A 17,366-nucleotide genomic window follows, 5' to 3' on the forward strand; every position below is an offset into this window, starting at 1 on the left:
TCCCATATACTTCCCTGCTATTTAGGATGGTAGAAAAAGATTTAGGATGTCCCAATACATGTGGTCGGATTTAACATGCTTGAAAATACCCGGATGCCATACTACATGCGGTCGGGATTTTTAGTGTGGAAGACAGCATGCTTTTTTGAGCGATTCTGACCAATCCACTGCGCACCTGAAATTCACACTCAGTCACATCGGCTGAGCCTCCGTGTGAAAACAACCAGCGATGCGACGGATATATAGGTACATAAGCAAGAGGCAAGTTCAAGGCACAATGTTATGATGAAATAAATAAGTAAAAGTATTTCCCAAGTGTATTGCCTTACTAGATACTCTTTTTATGATCAGCTACAGTATGTTGAATAGTAGAAAAGAGAGTATGTGATTTGGAACGCAGGGCATATTTCCTTTCCATCTCCCTTCATTTCTACTCCCTTTCTCTCCTCTCTCCCCCTCCCTCCCTCTCCTCCCTCTCTCCCTCCTGCTGGTGGCCCTGTCCCTCGGCCCCTCTCCTCCGGACTGTGGGTGAGTCAGCTTCCTCTGCTTCCATCTCCTCTGCCACATGCTCTCCATCCTCATTCCCCTCTTCCTCTTCCTCATCCTCGTCACTGCTCTCAGAGTCCGACTCGTCTGAGTTGTCCTCCTCCAGGTAGCGGTAGCCTTTCACCTGGCGACACACAAAGGATCAGGTTAAACACAGATGACTGAGGAGAGAGAGTGAGTCCCTCTTAAGTCAATAAGTGTTTGTTGGCTCATGTCATTTAAAAAGGTGGAGTCACCTTTCTACCTGTCCGTACTGTGTATCTGGTGTTACGGTTAATACTAATGAATACTAGGGATGGACAAGATTATCGATACGATATCCGTATCGGCTGCTTCGTCACATAAGTCAACCTGCAGCTGAACGGGGGGAGAAGCTCAAAATGTTCTTCATAATGTAAAAAGTATTTTTCTTATTTTACACAAAAACAAATTATACAAAAATATAAAATCATATCATTTTAAGCTTTGTATTTTTTGTCTTCATTTGCCGGTGGGCCAACTCGATAAGATTATGCATACTAACATGTCAATTCCTTTACAGAAGAGACTTGATATCTGCAATTTGGTGTGGGAAAAAATGTATTATCTAAATGATATATGTCGGTATCGTTATCGATGGTGGTCCATGAAACTCACCAATATGAGTTGGAGTTGAAAAAAGAACAGTATTAGTAACCAGGTGCTGGCTGAGATGTGATCTTATGCAAAGTGTGACTATTAAACTGTCATAAATACAAACATAATATTCTCAACAGTGCTCTCCTGCTGAACACAGCAACACAGTGGATCACATTACACCGGTCTTTAAATCACTGCACTGGCTTATTGTGCTTCAAAGGTTAGATTCGAGGTTTGAATCAGCTTTACTGTGGCTCCAAAATAGATTAAATACAAAACCTTCTTCTCATCTGTCTGCCACCTCATGCAATGGTATGCGTGAAGGTATGCCAACATATGGCCAAAGATCTGATGATATGACCATACATACATCATCCATCTTTGGGCTAAGGTGTTCTGGAACACTCTACATTTGATCATGGTGTTTGTTATGGCCAATCCAATGACTATGACTGATGTCCTAAAGTAAAGCACCAATTAAGTTTAGATCAGGCAGACAATACCACCCTAATCACAAACATAAGAATACACAGCTGGCAGCAGCTAAGAAGTTGAAACATGGCCATAAAAATACTTCTTTCCGGGGCGCTCCGTTGACGTAGTGGATAGAGCGCGTACCATATTGGCTCCGGCCTTCGTTGCAGTGGTCGCGGGTTCAAATCCGGCCCGTGGACCTTTACTGCAGGTCATCCCCCCTCTCTCTCTGTCTACCCATTTCAACTCTGTACTATCTAATAAAGCTTGAAAATGCTTCTTTTTGATTGGTTGGCAGGCAGGCAGCAAATAAAAGTGTAGTAGTGTTGTGTTGGAACCTCATTTGAAAATAGTGCAAAAATATATTACACGTTTTTTTTTTTTAAAGGCCATTCAGAGACTTCAAATGACACCAAGTAATCATGGTCGCATACCAAGGATAATAGGTATTAAACATTACACAGACCTAGAAACATTTTAATTATTATTTACAACTAACTCAGAATGCTGAGAGGTTAATTTAAGAGTAACCATAGCAACACCACTTCTAGTTTGGGCAATATCACTACACAAACAACAGTTTTTTTTAAAAATAACACATTTATATAAAAAGAAAACTTTAAAAAAAGGATGATGACTAAAAACAGCTTCTGTGAACATGGTATTTTCTTTAGAAAACAAATTAAAATATTTAGATTTCAGTTATTTTTGTTGATGGTTTGTCACACAAAGTTTTACAGCAACCACAACAAATTAAGTGAAATATTGAATAGTTTTTTCTTCTCCCTAATTGAAATGTATTAAATAAATTAAAATTTCAAAAAGATGTTGGTGGCAGTGGGAAAAGATGACTACACAGTGAGGTATATTCTAAGGACGTGCGCTGGAGGATTCAATTTCCCACATTGCACTAGTTGTGATGTCACCAATCCTGTTATATAGACAGTTGTTGATTAAAGGTGAGAACACAATAGCTGATGATTGTGAAAACAGTCCTTTAGGGACAAAGATCCTACATCCATATGATGTACCTTTAAGCAATTTATTTGTAGTTGATGGCATAAAGGCTTTTGAGAATTATTAGCCAATTGTACAGTTTACACACCAAACACCTATAATGTATAATATACAAAAAAGAGGTAATTAAATGCAGCTAGGTATGGCCAGCAATGTCTGATGTACAATAGTTGGCTTCAATGGAAAAATAATTCCTTCTTGCAATTTGTTGAGTAATCAGCAATAAAATACCTCTTTCTTTGGCTGTGCTTTAGCCTTTGGATGACCTCATGAATCTACTAAGAGGAACATGGTCAAATGCATGTAGCCATTTGTGACAGACTGTGAATGGTTTACCTTGTGACTTGGCCGTGGGATGCGAGGCAGTCTGTATTGCACTTTCAGGGCCAGCCGACGCTCCATCACCCAATAACAGTAGCAGGCCAGCAACAAAGTGGCCAACAGGATGGACAGTTTGGCCTGAGGGAGAGGGACACAATGTGTGAAGAAAAGAAAAAGTAGGCACTTTTCCTTTAAAATTGTATCCAAATGGTGATTTGTTTCTCAGAGGTGATATACTCGATATACAAACACATTTAAATATTCTCAACACACACACACACACACACAGTCATACCCTCATCGGCAGGTTGGACCAGAGGTAGACTATGAAGATAGCGATGGCCTGCCACCAGTGATAGATGGTGTAGACAAAGTCCAGACGCTCTTTTTCCTCCGCATAGAGCAAACCAAGCAGAGCTGATAGACACAAGATGGAGGTCATTCTGACACATGTCGTGAGACAAAGGAAAAAAAAGTTAGTATGGAGTATGTGCAGACACCTCCAACCACAGCTGCTACTCACTGCTGAGGCCCGTCTTGTTGAGCGCGGTGCCGAGGCCCCACAGCACAGAGATCACCAGCAGAGGAGCCAGCAAGGCTTGAGACTCAGGATGCTCTTTGTCAGAGTCTGTAGAGAAAGCCATGAGAGCCACCAGCAGCACCCCGTGCACGGCTGCTCCCCCCGCCAGACACACCCAGCGGGGGAGGCGCAGGAGGCAGAGGGACAGGGAGGAGAAGATGGAGCAGGAGAGGCCATACACCAGGATCAGGAGCCACAGTTTCTTCAGGCCCAAAATGCAAACGCCATACGACTGAGGAGGGGAGGGGGAGAAAGAAAAAAAACGTAAGATGAGACATACATTTTTCCTGTCCTTATTAATATAATCTGCCTGCTATTTTAAGGGTGAGGTTTTATTCAGTTGCATTTTCTAAATATATTCAAAGATACCAACAAAATGTAAGGTCACATATTATGCTCATTTTCAGGTTCAGGTATGAGTGGTATCTGGGAGTGCTTATACAGGTGGAGACAGTGCTAGGTTAGGTTGGTAATGGGGTGGAGGGGGGGTCTCAATGGGTTCTAAACACAGGCTTTCAGAAAGATGGAGGTGTAGAAAAAGAGAAGAGGGTTATTTCTGTCATACTTTGGGAGTCCCATATTCATGTTGAAAAACCATGTTCAAGTGCATTTTGCATAATAGGTGACCTTATATTATTATTTATATTAAGCAATGCAAGTTAAAGCTATTCAACTGTTCCAACAGACTGCATTCATTGGCAACACAGTACCAGGGAGAATCCACTGATGGCAAACAGCATTTCAAATCCACTGTAGATGAAGAAGGGGCAGAGCAGTCTCAGGCGGTAGTCTCGGAGGTGTTTGAAAGGCAGCTGGAAGATGTTTCCCCAGCCGATACTGCGAAGGTCTATCTCTTCTGTCGGGCGGTACGCAGGACCACACAGCACAAGGAACTGTGGGTGGGTAGCAACAACAATGTATGTTTTTCATTCATTTTATGAAAAGGTATTGATTTCTGTGATTGTACACGAACAAATACGTTATTTCCAGCCCATTGTTGGACAAAACGACCAATTGCTAACACAACAATAAGGAAGAAATGGATTATTGAAAAGCTTTCTGTCCCTGCAAGCACTGCTACTCCCAATGGAAAGCAAAGCTGGGATAAAATCAAACACAATTTTTACCTTATTAACAAAAATCCTATTTTCAAGCTTATTTTCTGATGGGATAACTGTGCATTACCATTGAGGGAGACAGCTTTCAAAACAATGTATCAAATGACTGTGTGTAATGTGAAAGAGATCGCTTGTTTTGATGAACCCACACATCATTTTCATCACTGCTATCTAGCTTTTCATTTCCCTTTTCTTTCCCGCCAACTTCGGTCACAACAGTAGAGCATGAAGAAGAGCCAGGAAGACAATGAGATTAATACAAAACAAACTAAAGTAGCATTAAATTCTATGGAGTCAGAATTGTGTGTGTGTTTGTGTGTGTATGTGCGTGTGTGTTTTGTGTGTGTGTGTGTGTGTGTGTGTGTGTGTGTGTGTGTGTGTGTGTGTGTGTGTGTGTGTGTGTGTGTGTGTGTGTGTGTGTGTGTGTGTGTGTGTGTGTGTGTGTGTGTGTGTGTGCGCTGGATCTTACGATGATCATGGAGAGAAATGCGAAGCCCATGAGAACGCTCTCGACCTGTATGAGCAGCATGGAGCGGGGCAGGTGGGTCAGCACGGTGGTGTTGAAGCCGGGGATCACTCCACTGATTTTAGCCCCTGGTGGTGGGAAGAGGAAGTAACTAAATACATGAGAAGTGGCAACGAGTGGCTAAAATGTGTGCCGTTATGAATAACTTCTAACGGGGCAGCAGTTTAAAAGAAAACTAGCATGTGTGTCAGTGTGATCTTTGTCTAGTATATTGAATGTCACCTATGAGGCATATGTGAACCTCTCCACAGTTCCGTTTCCTCCTATTGTTGTTTTCAATAACAAAAGGAAGTTTAAAGAAGTGAGATTTTCTTTCCAAGTAAAGCAAAGGAAAGCATTTCAGCTTTAGCAGTAGTGTTACACGTCGCTAGTTTCACATCAGCTTTGTGAGGTCCATGAAACAATACAATGAGGACTGAGGAGCCTTCTTCACCGCGGTGATTTCTTTAGCTTAAAACAAACATGATTGACAAGCTGTATCAGTTGATTTTGTGTCACTTGGGTTCAGCAGGACAAGCTGGAAACCCAAAGTGTCATACAGTATGAAAACACTACTAACAAGAAGAAACATAGGCATTCATTTGGAGGCCAACATTAGCTCTTCTTTTTGCACTGCATTTGGTCTCCAACAGCTCCTAAAAAACAATATCTAGAAGCTGAATGCTCAAGTATGTTCAGAAAGTTGCTGTTTGTGATTGGGGAGGTAGCTTATTCATCAGGTTTCTGTGTGGCGAAAACATGCTAAAAGACTAATGATAAAGATGGTTAGTAAATAGCTTCAAAGGTTACGGTAGGTGAATATTTTTTTACCCTTTTTTTTTTTTTAAGATATTTTTTGGGCATTTTTATGCTTTATTGATAGTACAGAGGTGAAATGGGGCAGAGAGGGGAGTGACATGCAGAGAACGACCGCGGGCGGGAATCGAACCCGGGTCTGCTGCTGGGCCCGGCCCGTGAGGGGGACGCCTTACCGACTGAGCTAAAGGTGCCCCCCTATATTTTTTTACCTTTAAGAGAGCTAGGCAAGCTGCTTCCCTGTTTCCAGTCTTTGTGCGAAGCTAAGCTAACCGGTTACTTGCTGTAGCTTCATAATTTACCGCACAAAAAAGGGGACTCCAACCCTTGACAAGAAGTATTCAAGTAGTTTTGACTTTATATATCTCATTTGGATAGTATAGACGGTATTGTTATACATTGGTGTCCTGCCCTTATTTGTCTGCAATCATTCATCAGTGGGGGAGAGGTGACGTGTGTATATTTACCACAGGATTTGACGTTGTGGAGAATGTGCTTGTTGTCATCCAGGAGTCCGTTGATGACGAAAAGCATGGGGAACTCGGCGAAGACAAAACTCAGCTGATGAGAAAAGAGAGACAGAAGGCAGGGACTCATTGCTCATTTGTTTCTACAGCTGTACAATTGTCTATTGTCAGATGGATTTTCACACACAAGAGGAAATAAAATGATGACGCATTGATGAACAAAAGATGGCGGAAGACTGACATGGAAGATGATGTTGAATATGGACTGGAAGATGATGATGTATTTGTGACACGCCCCCTTAGGAAGCTTCTTCTGTTCCTGTACGTGCTCTGCCCTGTAGTTGACGTACTCGTAGTACTGCTGCGCCATCCTGCATGGGTGTACGTGTTCGTTCAGAGGAAACATAGACATATTTGTTAAAAAAAAGAGACACATTTTATGGACAAACAATTCATAGTTTGGTTGGATTTGGGGAAAAATAGAGCCTTAGAAGGTGCCTCACATTTCAGCTTTATAAAAGCGCTATGCTTGAGGCACTGGGGAAAAAAAACACTTTTTTGGCGTGGGGGAATTGGGTTTAACAGCAGCATGTCACACTCACACACACACACACACACACACAAAACTAAACAATGCTTTACAAATTGATAAAAAAGAAATGTGCTGAAAAAAAAAAGAGAGTTTGACAATCCCAGCGGAGCTCAGTTCAACAGAGCCTTGCATTGATGGCAACAAAATGAGGTATTGTTGCACCTCTTTGTGAGCACACAGACAGTGAAAAGACTCGGAGCGGCATTACATTGGCCTAGATACTGACTGACACGGTTCAATAGCACAGCCTTTGATCTCTCATTTCACCTTTGGGTTTAAAAAATAATATACTTAGGTATTTTCAGTTCTACTGTAATTGGGAAACTGAGTTATTGTTGTATACAGGTCTCACATAGGAAATAGAGGTCATATCTCTACGACTGCATGTTTAAATAAAGGATTAGAGAGAAATGATATGTAAGGCAAGTACAAGCTCTCATCATATATCATTTTTTGTATTGTTTTAAACCCACAAGAAACAAGAAATTGAAGAACCGGTAAGCCAACCACATTTTCAAACAGTGTCACCATTTAAGGCTGAAGCAACTGCCTACTGGCCCTAAAAATCCAGTAATGTCAAAGCTTCTGAGTGTTCGTCAGTGTCTGTCAACTGGTTTATGTTCATTTTAAAGAATCATTTGTTTGACCATATCCACGATGAATGATCCTGTGGTATTACCTGATCGTGAAGCCCTTTGTACGGTATTTTGTTCTTACACTATAAGTTGCATATTTCTAAAGTTATTTTGTGTAATCAAATTATCGCACAGTGTACTTGAAGAAAAGGCAGTCATTTTAATCAACTTTGATTGTTAGTCGAAATGATAGAGTGTATTGGTTCTGTTTGAAAATAGGATAAATGTGTTTACAGCTAGTTTGAGTTAGCGAAGTTGCAATGTAGGTGTCATTTATTTTGTGAAGGGAAAAGCATCAATCTGAGATAATGGTTATCCACTAAGATCTTATCCAGTCTCTGTGACCTTCAGTACGCCCTGTGGACTGTGACGTACAGAGGGTCGTGCTTCACCCACACAGCCTTCCAGGTTCTCACCTAGTAATGTAATTCCCCAAAGAGGCCCAGAACGGAACAATGGCCACGCCGATAGCAACTGCGGATGGAACCAAGGTGTAGTAACGCTCCCAGTAATTGGTCGAGACAAAGAGCGCGTAGATTCCTGAAGCCAGGAACATCATCCACTTTGTACCTAGAAACCTGCCAGACATAGGAAAAGCAAGGACATGTTTCAACCTCTGTGTGTGTGTGTGTGTGTGTGTGTGTGTGTGTGTGTGTGTGTGTGTGTGTGTGTGTGTGTGTGTGTGTGTGTGTGTGTGTGTGTGTGTGTGTGTGTGTGTGTGTGTGTGTGTGTGTGTGTGTGTGTGTGTGTGTGTGTGTATGCACCTGATAAGTATGGGGGTGTACAGCAGGCCTATGATGGGTGTGACGTTGATGCCCATCAACATCTTGCGGTCTATGTCCTCCAGGCCCAGGTTGCTGTACTTCACTTCACGGTAAGTCATATCATAATGGAGGATCAGCTGCATCTGAAGCAGACCTGAAAGACACACACACACACACACACACACACACACACACACACACACACACACACACACACACACACACAAACATTATTGCTGATTTATTGATCCAAGAAGTTCCAATATTTTACTATCTGTCAAACATTCCAACAGTCTTTACCTTGTCAGGTTTATTCTCAACATTGTATTTCCACTTTATTCTCGACATTTCTAATTTATTATCCAAATGCATGAAGGAAAACAACAGTGTTCGTCTCTTCCTCTTCTTTCTCCCGTGGCCCTAACACTGTGTGCTGCTGTGTCTGTTTCTATTGTCTTGTCTCCAGTCAAACTCACCCATGTACACACTGTACACAATCATGGCTCCCACACTGGCCGCAAGGACATTCTTAATGACTCCCAGCTTCTTCCGCCTGTAATATTTCCTCTCCTCCTCTTCCTCATTGTACTCTGCCTGAGGGCCCAGAAACTCCTCCATCTTAGAAACAAAGAAGAAGAAAAAAACAGAAAAAAAGTGATGCAACTCTTTGCAAAGAACAAAGGCCTAGGTGATGGAATTGTAATTTATATTTAACACACTAGAAGAAGTGTGTCATCATCATTCACTAGTAATCCCAGACAGCGGGCCTTAATAGGCTTTTCAGAGAACAGCAGGGAGGGTTCACCTGGCCCTGCATGTCCTCTGCTTGCCCCACATCCTGCAGTTCGTTAAGGCGGCCGTTAGGGGGCGCGATATGCTCATCTTCTTCCACAATAATCTCTTCTTCGTCAGATGCCTCCATCTAGTGGCCAGAAGAAGAAGTACACCGCATTAACAAGAGGTTCAGTGTGCCACTGTCAGGAATGGGAGGAATTTGTAATATTAGCTGTAGGGACTAAGGTAACTCTGTCTCTTAGTTCTGTAGATTCTATTGACTTCTTTAGCGAGCTTTTTATTATTATTCTATTTATCTTTTGTCCTCTTTTATAAGGTAGGGTGAGTTGCCCTACTGTGGGACAATTTTTGCAATTTCAACTTCTGTCCGATATTAACATATGAACCAATACATTTGACCCATACATGATACCATTCTGAAATCCCCAAGATGTTGGCTAATTAAAACAGAAGAAATAATTCACATATCATACTCAGAGAAGAAATGGCACATATATTAGTGGTCCATGTGCAAAATTGCACAAGAAAATGTGTTTGCTCTAATCTGGGACAGTCTGTATTATGCATAAAAAAACAATATCCCCTTAACTAATTCAAGTCAAATTTATCTGCTCATTAACACTCATGGTCTAAGGTACATTACTCAGGTTTGATGGTTTCAATTTGAACAATATTTTGTTTGCCCTGGCTTCAAATCCCATCTCTGCGCTTTGCAATAGCCTAGCCTGTACTACATTGTATTGAGTTAATATAGGATATGAGAAAATTACTATTTCCTAGGCACATAATTGAGTTAATTTGTAATGCTTCAGGGATGCTTTCTTTATAAGAGTATTGGACCTGTACACCTTGAATAAAATTCGTATTGCACATTTGATTTTCCTATGTATTACCGAAATTTAAATGACTGCCCCAGATTAGGAAAATCATACTGTCCCACTTTCGGAAACACCTTTCCAAATGTGGAACAGCTAAAGATTGATTGAAGAAGAAAAAAACTTAAAACACATTTTCCAAATATTATTGCATACTTTGATGCATAATTGTATCATAAACATAATCTGATAACAAATGGCAACATTGTTTTGTTAATGACAAATGTAAAGCCTTAGCATTGATTTCCTCTCAAACCTATGTCACTGTCCTTTGTCTGGACTTCACATGGTTTACTTTCTTTTTGACTGTTTCCCCTACATTCTCTTTATAATCAAAATTGTGAATTCATGTGATTTCAATCACAGGGAACCCCTGCTTAGATTTGACAACAATATTAGCCTATCTATTAACATGTGTCAGAATTAAGAGATACATGCTCTAGACCTTAGGTGTCCCACATTAGGGCAACTATGTAAAGCAAACTCATGATATTCTTTATTATATATGCTAGTAGTTGTAAAGAAGAATGGTAGTAGGCCTATTTGTCTTTTGTTGAAGCACTTATTTTAGGGGGGGGGGGGGGGGAAGAATTAGGCTATTTCCTTTAAACAATTCCTTTCACATGTGGAACACCGGAAATACCTTCAACCCATTATCTTAAAATAGGACGTTAACAATAATACATATGTTAGAGAATTGTAATAATACAATCATTGTCCATTAATGAATGAACAGTTGCTATATTACAGAGGTTGAATGAGTGGAGCTGTGCTGACGGGTTTATTCATCCCAATATTAAACAAGCACCATATAGCCTACCGTAATCTGCATATCAATTCCCCCAAAATATTTAACAGTCCCTACTTTGCACTCCCTTTATAACTTTGGTAGTGCCAGATCTGGTCAAGAAAGAAAGAAATTCAACGAATTGAATTAATAAGTTACATTATAAAAATGTGCAATTATCTTTATTTATTTAGGCTATTTGAGTTAAATAGAATACCGACTTACTAGGTCGTTATATTATTTACATTGTAACTCGACATTGTGGCCTACATTTGCTAGAAAAGAGGATGTGAGCTTTATGTTCTCTAAATGTACCCTAAGCATAAACATAACACGTTTCTCTTGCCGCAGGCCCGCTACATGTAGCCTACACGGCTCTACCACCAAGTTTGAATTATTAACTTAATTAATTATTAATTTGAATTTGAATTATCTCATAGTGGCAGCCTATTAAACATATTCTAAACATAGTTAATTTTTCACAGCGTGACTTCTGAAACTCCCTTTAATATTCCTGTCCACTTTGCCGTCGGTAGACTACTGGCGGGTTCAACCTGCCATGAGCCACTGAACCCTCTGCTCTGTAATTAAGTTTTTGACACATGACATTATTATGACACCTGTATTAGTCTTAACTTGAACGTGAGCCTGTTAATTGCACTAAACTCGAGTCAGATATTGTAGGCTATCTATCATAACACCAGGTAGGCGGGACCATTTCAAACACGCACGTCTACCAAACAACACGTCGTTCATTGTATTATTTTAATCATTTACCAAACAAGTTGGAGATATAATACTCGCCATGTCTGTCGCGCGGGGACTCCTTGCGGGCACCTAAACGAAACGTTCATCCACCTGTGAGACTGAAAAAAGCAGGCCACCACTCGCACGTCTGTGGCCCTTTTGCCTCTGCAGCTTTTAGTTCCCCTTTCCGACGTACTGAGCGCAGGCATAAATAAAAGTTGTTCGAAGGAAGTGAAAGTAACTGGTCTTCACTTCCTCACTCCAGGCCTGCCTCTCACCGTTTGTCTTAAAGGCACAGGCACAAGTTTAGGAAGCCGTGCATGCCTCCTCCCAGCTAGTTGTGTGCACATTCTAACTACTTTAGGTGTGTAGGACAGAAAATAAGACAGGCCTCGTGTTAAAATAAAGCATGACATTGTTTTATTAGAGTTAATTATAAGGACACACTGTGCAGCTTCTCCAATATGCAGATAAAAAGCTGCGTCACTGACACAGTGGTTAGCACATTTAAAAAAAACACACACTCAAAGGTTTCACAGTCAAAACCATGGTCCACTGACATACAGCACAGTCTACACACTCATCAAAAAAAAAAAAAAAGTTAAATCCATCTTCAACACACGTCCATGTAAGTAGAGAAGGCCTAGCTGACAGTCTGTATCAGAGCTATAGTAACACACAGCCAACATGGCGCCGTCCAGGCCGGTATAAGAGTAAACTATGCAGTGTCTTGTTGTATGAAAACAAAGACATCTTGGCTCAAACCATCCTGCAGCACATAATTCATTCAGTGCATGCCCTGTTGCATGTATTCAATGTACTGTATTGCAGTTTGTATTGACACTACTTTGTCTGCATAACAGACAACATAATTGGGAAAAACTGTGTATCTCTACATGAATAGCATGTGTTGCTAGAGGTCTCATGTTTACTTTCACCCCCCTTTCAAAACAAAATCCCCCCCGCCCCCCAGAGTTCAAAGGGTGATTGGGTAACAAAGTCGCAATGATTAAGGAGAACACTTGACGTCAAAATCACTGTTTATCCTTTTTACAGAGCCTAGGCTGTGTATTAACACATACATTGTTTTCAGCTCAGACAGTACTTACAGGTAGCTGATGGTGAGGAGATATTTAAAGATTTTGACAAAAAGTGATTTTGACAACAAGCGTTCTCCAGAGTCACTGAATCCACCTTTAACTCTAAGGATTCTTAGCGCTTGTTTTTGACCTGCTGCTTGGTACCACAATGCTTCAACACAGTACCTGGGCTTCTGCACTCCCAAGCTGAGGAAAACAAGCACAAAGTACAACTGAGGAATAATAATAATAATACAGATACATGTCACAGGCTTTTCTCCTGTCCAGTCAATCTTCAGCTGACTCCTTGAGAACCACGCCAAGCTGATTGTGAAACTAATGGGACACTTCCAGAGAGGCTAGCGCTTCATCTTGGTACTGTCGTTCCAGCAAAGTGCTCCATTTCTTCAGCCCCTCTCCTATGTTCCGTCCTCTGCTGCAGTGGAGGAAGCAGTATCTCTCAGTGGACCCTCATTTAACATGTTTCCATTCCCACCCAACAAATAACCCACCCACTCATTAAAACTCTCATTTTAAGAGGAATCAGATATACCGACCCCCAGCCCACCCCAAAACCTATTAATAACCCCCATAGTGCTACACATTGTCAGTGTCTCTATCCGCTCCCCACGGCTGCCTTCCTCATGGTTTCCTCGTCCTGGACGGAGAGCTCTGTGAGCTTGCGTCCCAGCCTCTCGTGCAGGTCCAGGTATTTGGCCACGCAGCGGTCCAGACACACAGACTCGCCTTTGGTCAGGTCCGCCTCCTTGTAATGTGGCGGCACGCACTTCCTGTGGCAGGCGTTGGTCATTCTGGGATGGAGGGAAGCCAGGAGACAAATTTAAATTCAACAGATTTATTTATATAATTTTTTTTTTCTACTGACAACATTTCTACCAAAATCACATTAAGAATATTGTCATTAAGAGAATTTCCTACATTAAAAGTAACGTAGAGATGAAGATTTAAGAAAAATCCAGATTGAAGAAATCAATTGAGATGTATCAGTAAGCAACGCAAGACAGCAAGAATTTACAAAACCAAGGCCGAGAAACTGGAAAACACAGTGACTCACAGAGTGTGTCCCCAGATGGAGTCAGGGACGGCAGCTTTATTCACGCTTACATTCTTAAAATGATTTGTGATATTTAATTATCACTAAATCATTCTGTAGAACCAGAGTTTCCTGCAGCTAAGAAATGCTAATCACCAAACCTGACCTTTCAGGTTGGCGGCAGTGGCGAAGTCGGTAGGGAGATCGCCTCTGGAGTGCAGGGTCGGAGGTTCGATCCCCCATCTCCCCGCCACATGTCGAAGTGTCCCTGAGCAAGACACTGAACCCCAAATTGCTCCCGATGGTTCAGAGAGCGCCTTGCATGGCAGCTTCTACCATCGGTGTATGAGTGTGTGTATGAATGGGTGAATGTGGTAAGATATGTAAAGCGCTTTGGGGCTGAGAAAATCGGCTAGAAAGCGCTATATAAGTCAAGTCCATTTACCATTTAAAAACGAGAAGAAAAAAAAACATTAAAACCATTTGCCAGTTCGGCATCCTCCACACAATTTACATGAATGACATGCTCGGTCTCACAGGTAGACTGATTAATTGATGCCATGGATGTTATGCCCCTCCATGCTGCTCTGAGTTCAGTTTTACTGTATTGACTCTTGATTTTAAATTCTGTGTTTGACTTTGGCCTTCCTTATTTAATCTTAAACTTCCCTGGAGACTACTTACTGAGTCTACACAGACAATGAAGCCGCTGCCCTGAATAAGTGGGGCCATCACCACCACAGCACAACATGTTTTACTGCAGACATATGAAGGCACTTTTGTTACTAATAACGATGTCAATTGACATGACGTCACCACAAAATTAAGTTACTCCCCTGAACTCACTTGTTGAAAGGCAACTTGAAAACTCTCACAGGTTATACGACGACCTTCAGCTGCACTAAGCAGTAATAGGCCTACAAAGGGTCGGACCCCCATACACGTTTCTAGAACTGAGACTGTTCTTGCTCTCCTTTCCTTAGTACTAGCCTGGTCATCATCAACATGCAATTGGCAAAGACAAAACGTATCCACGTGTAGGCAACTAGAATCGAGAGCCTTTCGATTGCATGCTTGCCTAAAATTGCGTTATTTGTAAAGGATCAGCAACAAATTAACAACCGATGTATTTTCGATGTAATTATTTTGTTTTGCGGCAGAGCGAATACAATAGGCTATGTGAGCATTGCTATTACGTCAGCAGTAACAAGCCCGTCACCAATTATGAACATATTTAGAATATGTGTGTGTGTGCAGCAAGAGTGCCTTCCGCTGTAAGAGTATGTACAACATTTGTTCTATACAAACTACTGGACTTAGATCATTACGAAAAGGACAGAACATCGTTGTACTTTTATAGCTGCTATTGAATCTCTAAGTATTGCAGTGAAGAAAAAATACCAGTTAAATTTGGTTTAAACAAACTAATTCGAGGCAATGTATAGTTATTTCATATAATGTCCATATGAAGAAGCTAAAAACACATTTAACATGACTCGGTGTTATACCCATAGATAGTGGTTATACCGTCCTGTAGTTTTACAGTTGCAGTCAGTGTCTGCCCGACAGAGCATTAGTGACATGTAGTTTAGCTAACCTAATTATGAGTACACGGGTAGAGCATTAAAAAGGGACACTACAGCTTTGTAGCATACCTTTAGTTGACCATGCATCACTGCATAACGACGAGTTTAATAACAAAGGTTATATAGGAATGGCATGGCACATAGTGTACTACTGCCAGAAAAGGAGGGATGAAGTAGACAGCTAGCTTTGATGGTTAGCTTGTTTTGGCTTTACCGGTTGTACATGTCAGCCATCATTTCCACCTCCAGCTCCGCCGCCAGCTGCTGTGCCTTCATGGGATCCATGTCTACGCTTCACTGCTGCTCACACCCGGCTCTGACCAAAAACACGCCGTCCAGGTGACCCTCTCCAGCGGACAGCCAACAAAAAACCTACCCGCTGCTTCTTCTTTAACCTTCAGGTCTGCCAGACACACGTGTGTACTGTTTCCGCCGCCACTTCCGCTGTCAATAAAGTTCGATTCAAACGGCTGTCAGAGACAGTGCGCCCTCTCCTGTCCACAAAATAATTCAAGCTGAGGGTTGCATTGACAAAAATAACACAACTGTGACATAAATGAAAATACAGACTTTTTTAATAAACCATAATTATGTAATATACATAAAACACACACATGCTCAAAATACACACATGCTCAAAATAAAGTTTTTCTTTTTCAACAGTTACTTACAGAGGGACATTATGTCACTGATTTTTACCTTAAATCAGTCTAACAATTCAAATTTCACTGAAAATGTGAAATTATAAAATTATTGACATGTAGAAGTCAACAACAGTAAGAACGTCTTGCCTATTTGTATCAATGCTTTAGCATAATATTAATGGAAATCAAACATCCATTTGAACATTGCATATGGAACTAAATGAAGGTCAAACCTGTGACTCTAGCAGTACTAAGCAAGTACTAAGTTATTAATCACCAGACAGTGATTGCTGTGGGGAACAGCAAAGGCAGGACATAAAATGTCTTATTAATAACTTCACATCCAAATGGACTTGATCTGGCATCCCTGTGAACGTCCATAAAACCAAAACAGAAAGAACATTAGGCTTGGCTCACCAAAGTGCCAACAAGTCACACACCATAGTAAAATCTATGCACATGTAGAAAGGGTTACTCTGCCTCGTCTCCAGTCACATCAATATCATTGACATCTTCCTCTCCCTCCTCTTCTTCCTCTGGAGTCATGTCCATGTTGTGGAGTGTGTTCTCACACTCTGAGGTCTGAGGCACTTTGTCTGGAGAGTACAGCAGAATGTCCACATCCTCCTCCTCCTCCTCTTCCTCTTCTTGACCACATCCTGAGCTCTTTGTCAACCTAACAGCGTCCAACAGAGGAGGACCAGTCCTCACAGGGGTCTGGGGGTCAAAGGTGTGGACCAAAGGCACGTTGTCACTGTGAGACAAACCTTCATCATTAATAGCAGTCTGCTGTGTTGTGTCTGAAATGCCTGCATCCCAGGCTTTTTGTGCTGAAAAAAGAAAAGAAAAAAGAAAGATGGTTTATTCAGAGTAATTGGGACTATTGTGTCAACTTGTTTGGCGACGGCTTGAATGTTACTGACTTTCAATTATAGGAAGATGTTATGCACTGTAGCTTTAATCTTGTTGCACACAGTATAAGTGTTTAGATTTTTTTTTAATTAAAGAATAAAAAACTATACCTTTATCAGGGTCCCACGGTGGCTGCTCCCTCTCAGCTACAAACGTTGCCACTTCTTCTTCCACAACGTCAAAGGAAAACAAATTGGTATGGTACTCGCTACCAAACACACTGGTCTCCATACTAGTAGAGTGGTCTGTGACGTCTGGCTGTGACTTGCTGTACTTGGCTGCTGATTTGTTGAAAGTATGATAGTGATCATGATCGACTGTGACGTGGAAGACACTATTCCACTCCTTAATCCCATCCCTGTTGTGAGGCGGAGGAACGTCCACATCCACTTCTGGTTCCTTTGGTAATTTGTCGAATCGGCTACCAGGTTCCT

The 17,366-nt window shown here is 41.4% G+C and overlaps 2 protein-coding genes across 2 annotated transcripts; both read right to left on the reverse strand.

Moving 5' to 3' along the window:
- Positions 1-430: 430 nt before the first annotated feature.
- On the reverse strand, positions 431-11,852 carry unc93b1 (unc-93 homolog B1, TLR signaling regulator; the record flags this gene model as incomplete). The annotated part of the gene is made up of 13 exons (XM_080028873.1): positions 11,688-11,852; positions 9,259-9,375; positions 8,930-9,071; positions 8,454-8,607; positions 8,106-8,267; positions 6,704-6,833; positions 6,463-6,556; positions 5,144-5,268; positions 4,267-4,449; positions 3,500-3,788; positions 3,272-3,393; positions 2,992-3,114; positions 431-670 (listed from the first exon to the last, which is right to left on the reverse strand). Exons 1-13 carry the CDS (start codon positions 11,715-11,717, stop codon positions 431-433), a joined length of 1,911 nt encoding a protein of 636 aa, XP_079884999.1. The 5' UTR covers positions 11,718-11,852.
- A 202-nt stretch (positions 11,853-12,054) lies between these two features.
- timm10 (translocase of inner mitochondrial membrane 10 homolog (yeast)) lies at positions 12,055-15,789 on the reverse strand. Its single transcript, XM_080029678.1, has 2 exons — positions 15,591-15,789; positions 12,055-13,548 (listed from the first exon to the last, which is right to left on the reverse strand). The coding sequence occupies exons 1-2, from the start codon at positions 15,659-15,661 to the stop codon at positions 13,353-13,355; spliced, it is 267 nt and encodes an 88-aa protein (XP_079885804.1). The 5' UTR covers positions 15,662-15,789; the 3' UTR covers positions 12,055-13,352.
- Positions 15,790-17,366: the final 1,577 nt, after the last annotated feature.

This window comes from Ammodytes marinus (genome assembly GCF_949987685.1).
Source record: "Ammodytes marinus genome assembly, chromosome: 6".
In the NCBI taxonomy this organism is placed as follows: Eukaryota; Metazoa; Chordata; class Actinopteri; order Uranoscopiformes; family Ammodytidae; genus Ammodytes; species Ammodytes marinus.

Excerpts from the sequence above, each read along its gene's own strand:
- timm10 (XM_080029678.1), bottom strand. The coding sequence starts at position 15,661 with ATGGATCCCATGAAGGCACAGCAGCTGGCGGCGGAGCTGGAGGTGGAA. Across the intron at positions 13,549-15,590 it reads ATGGCTGACATGTACAACCG|AATGACCAACGCCTGCCACA; the intron begins GTAAAGCCAAAA and ends CCTCCATCCCAG.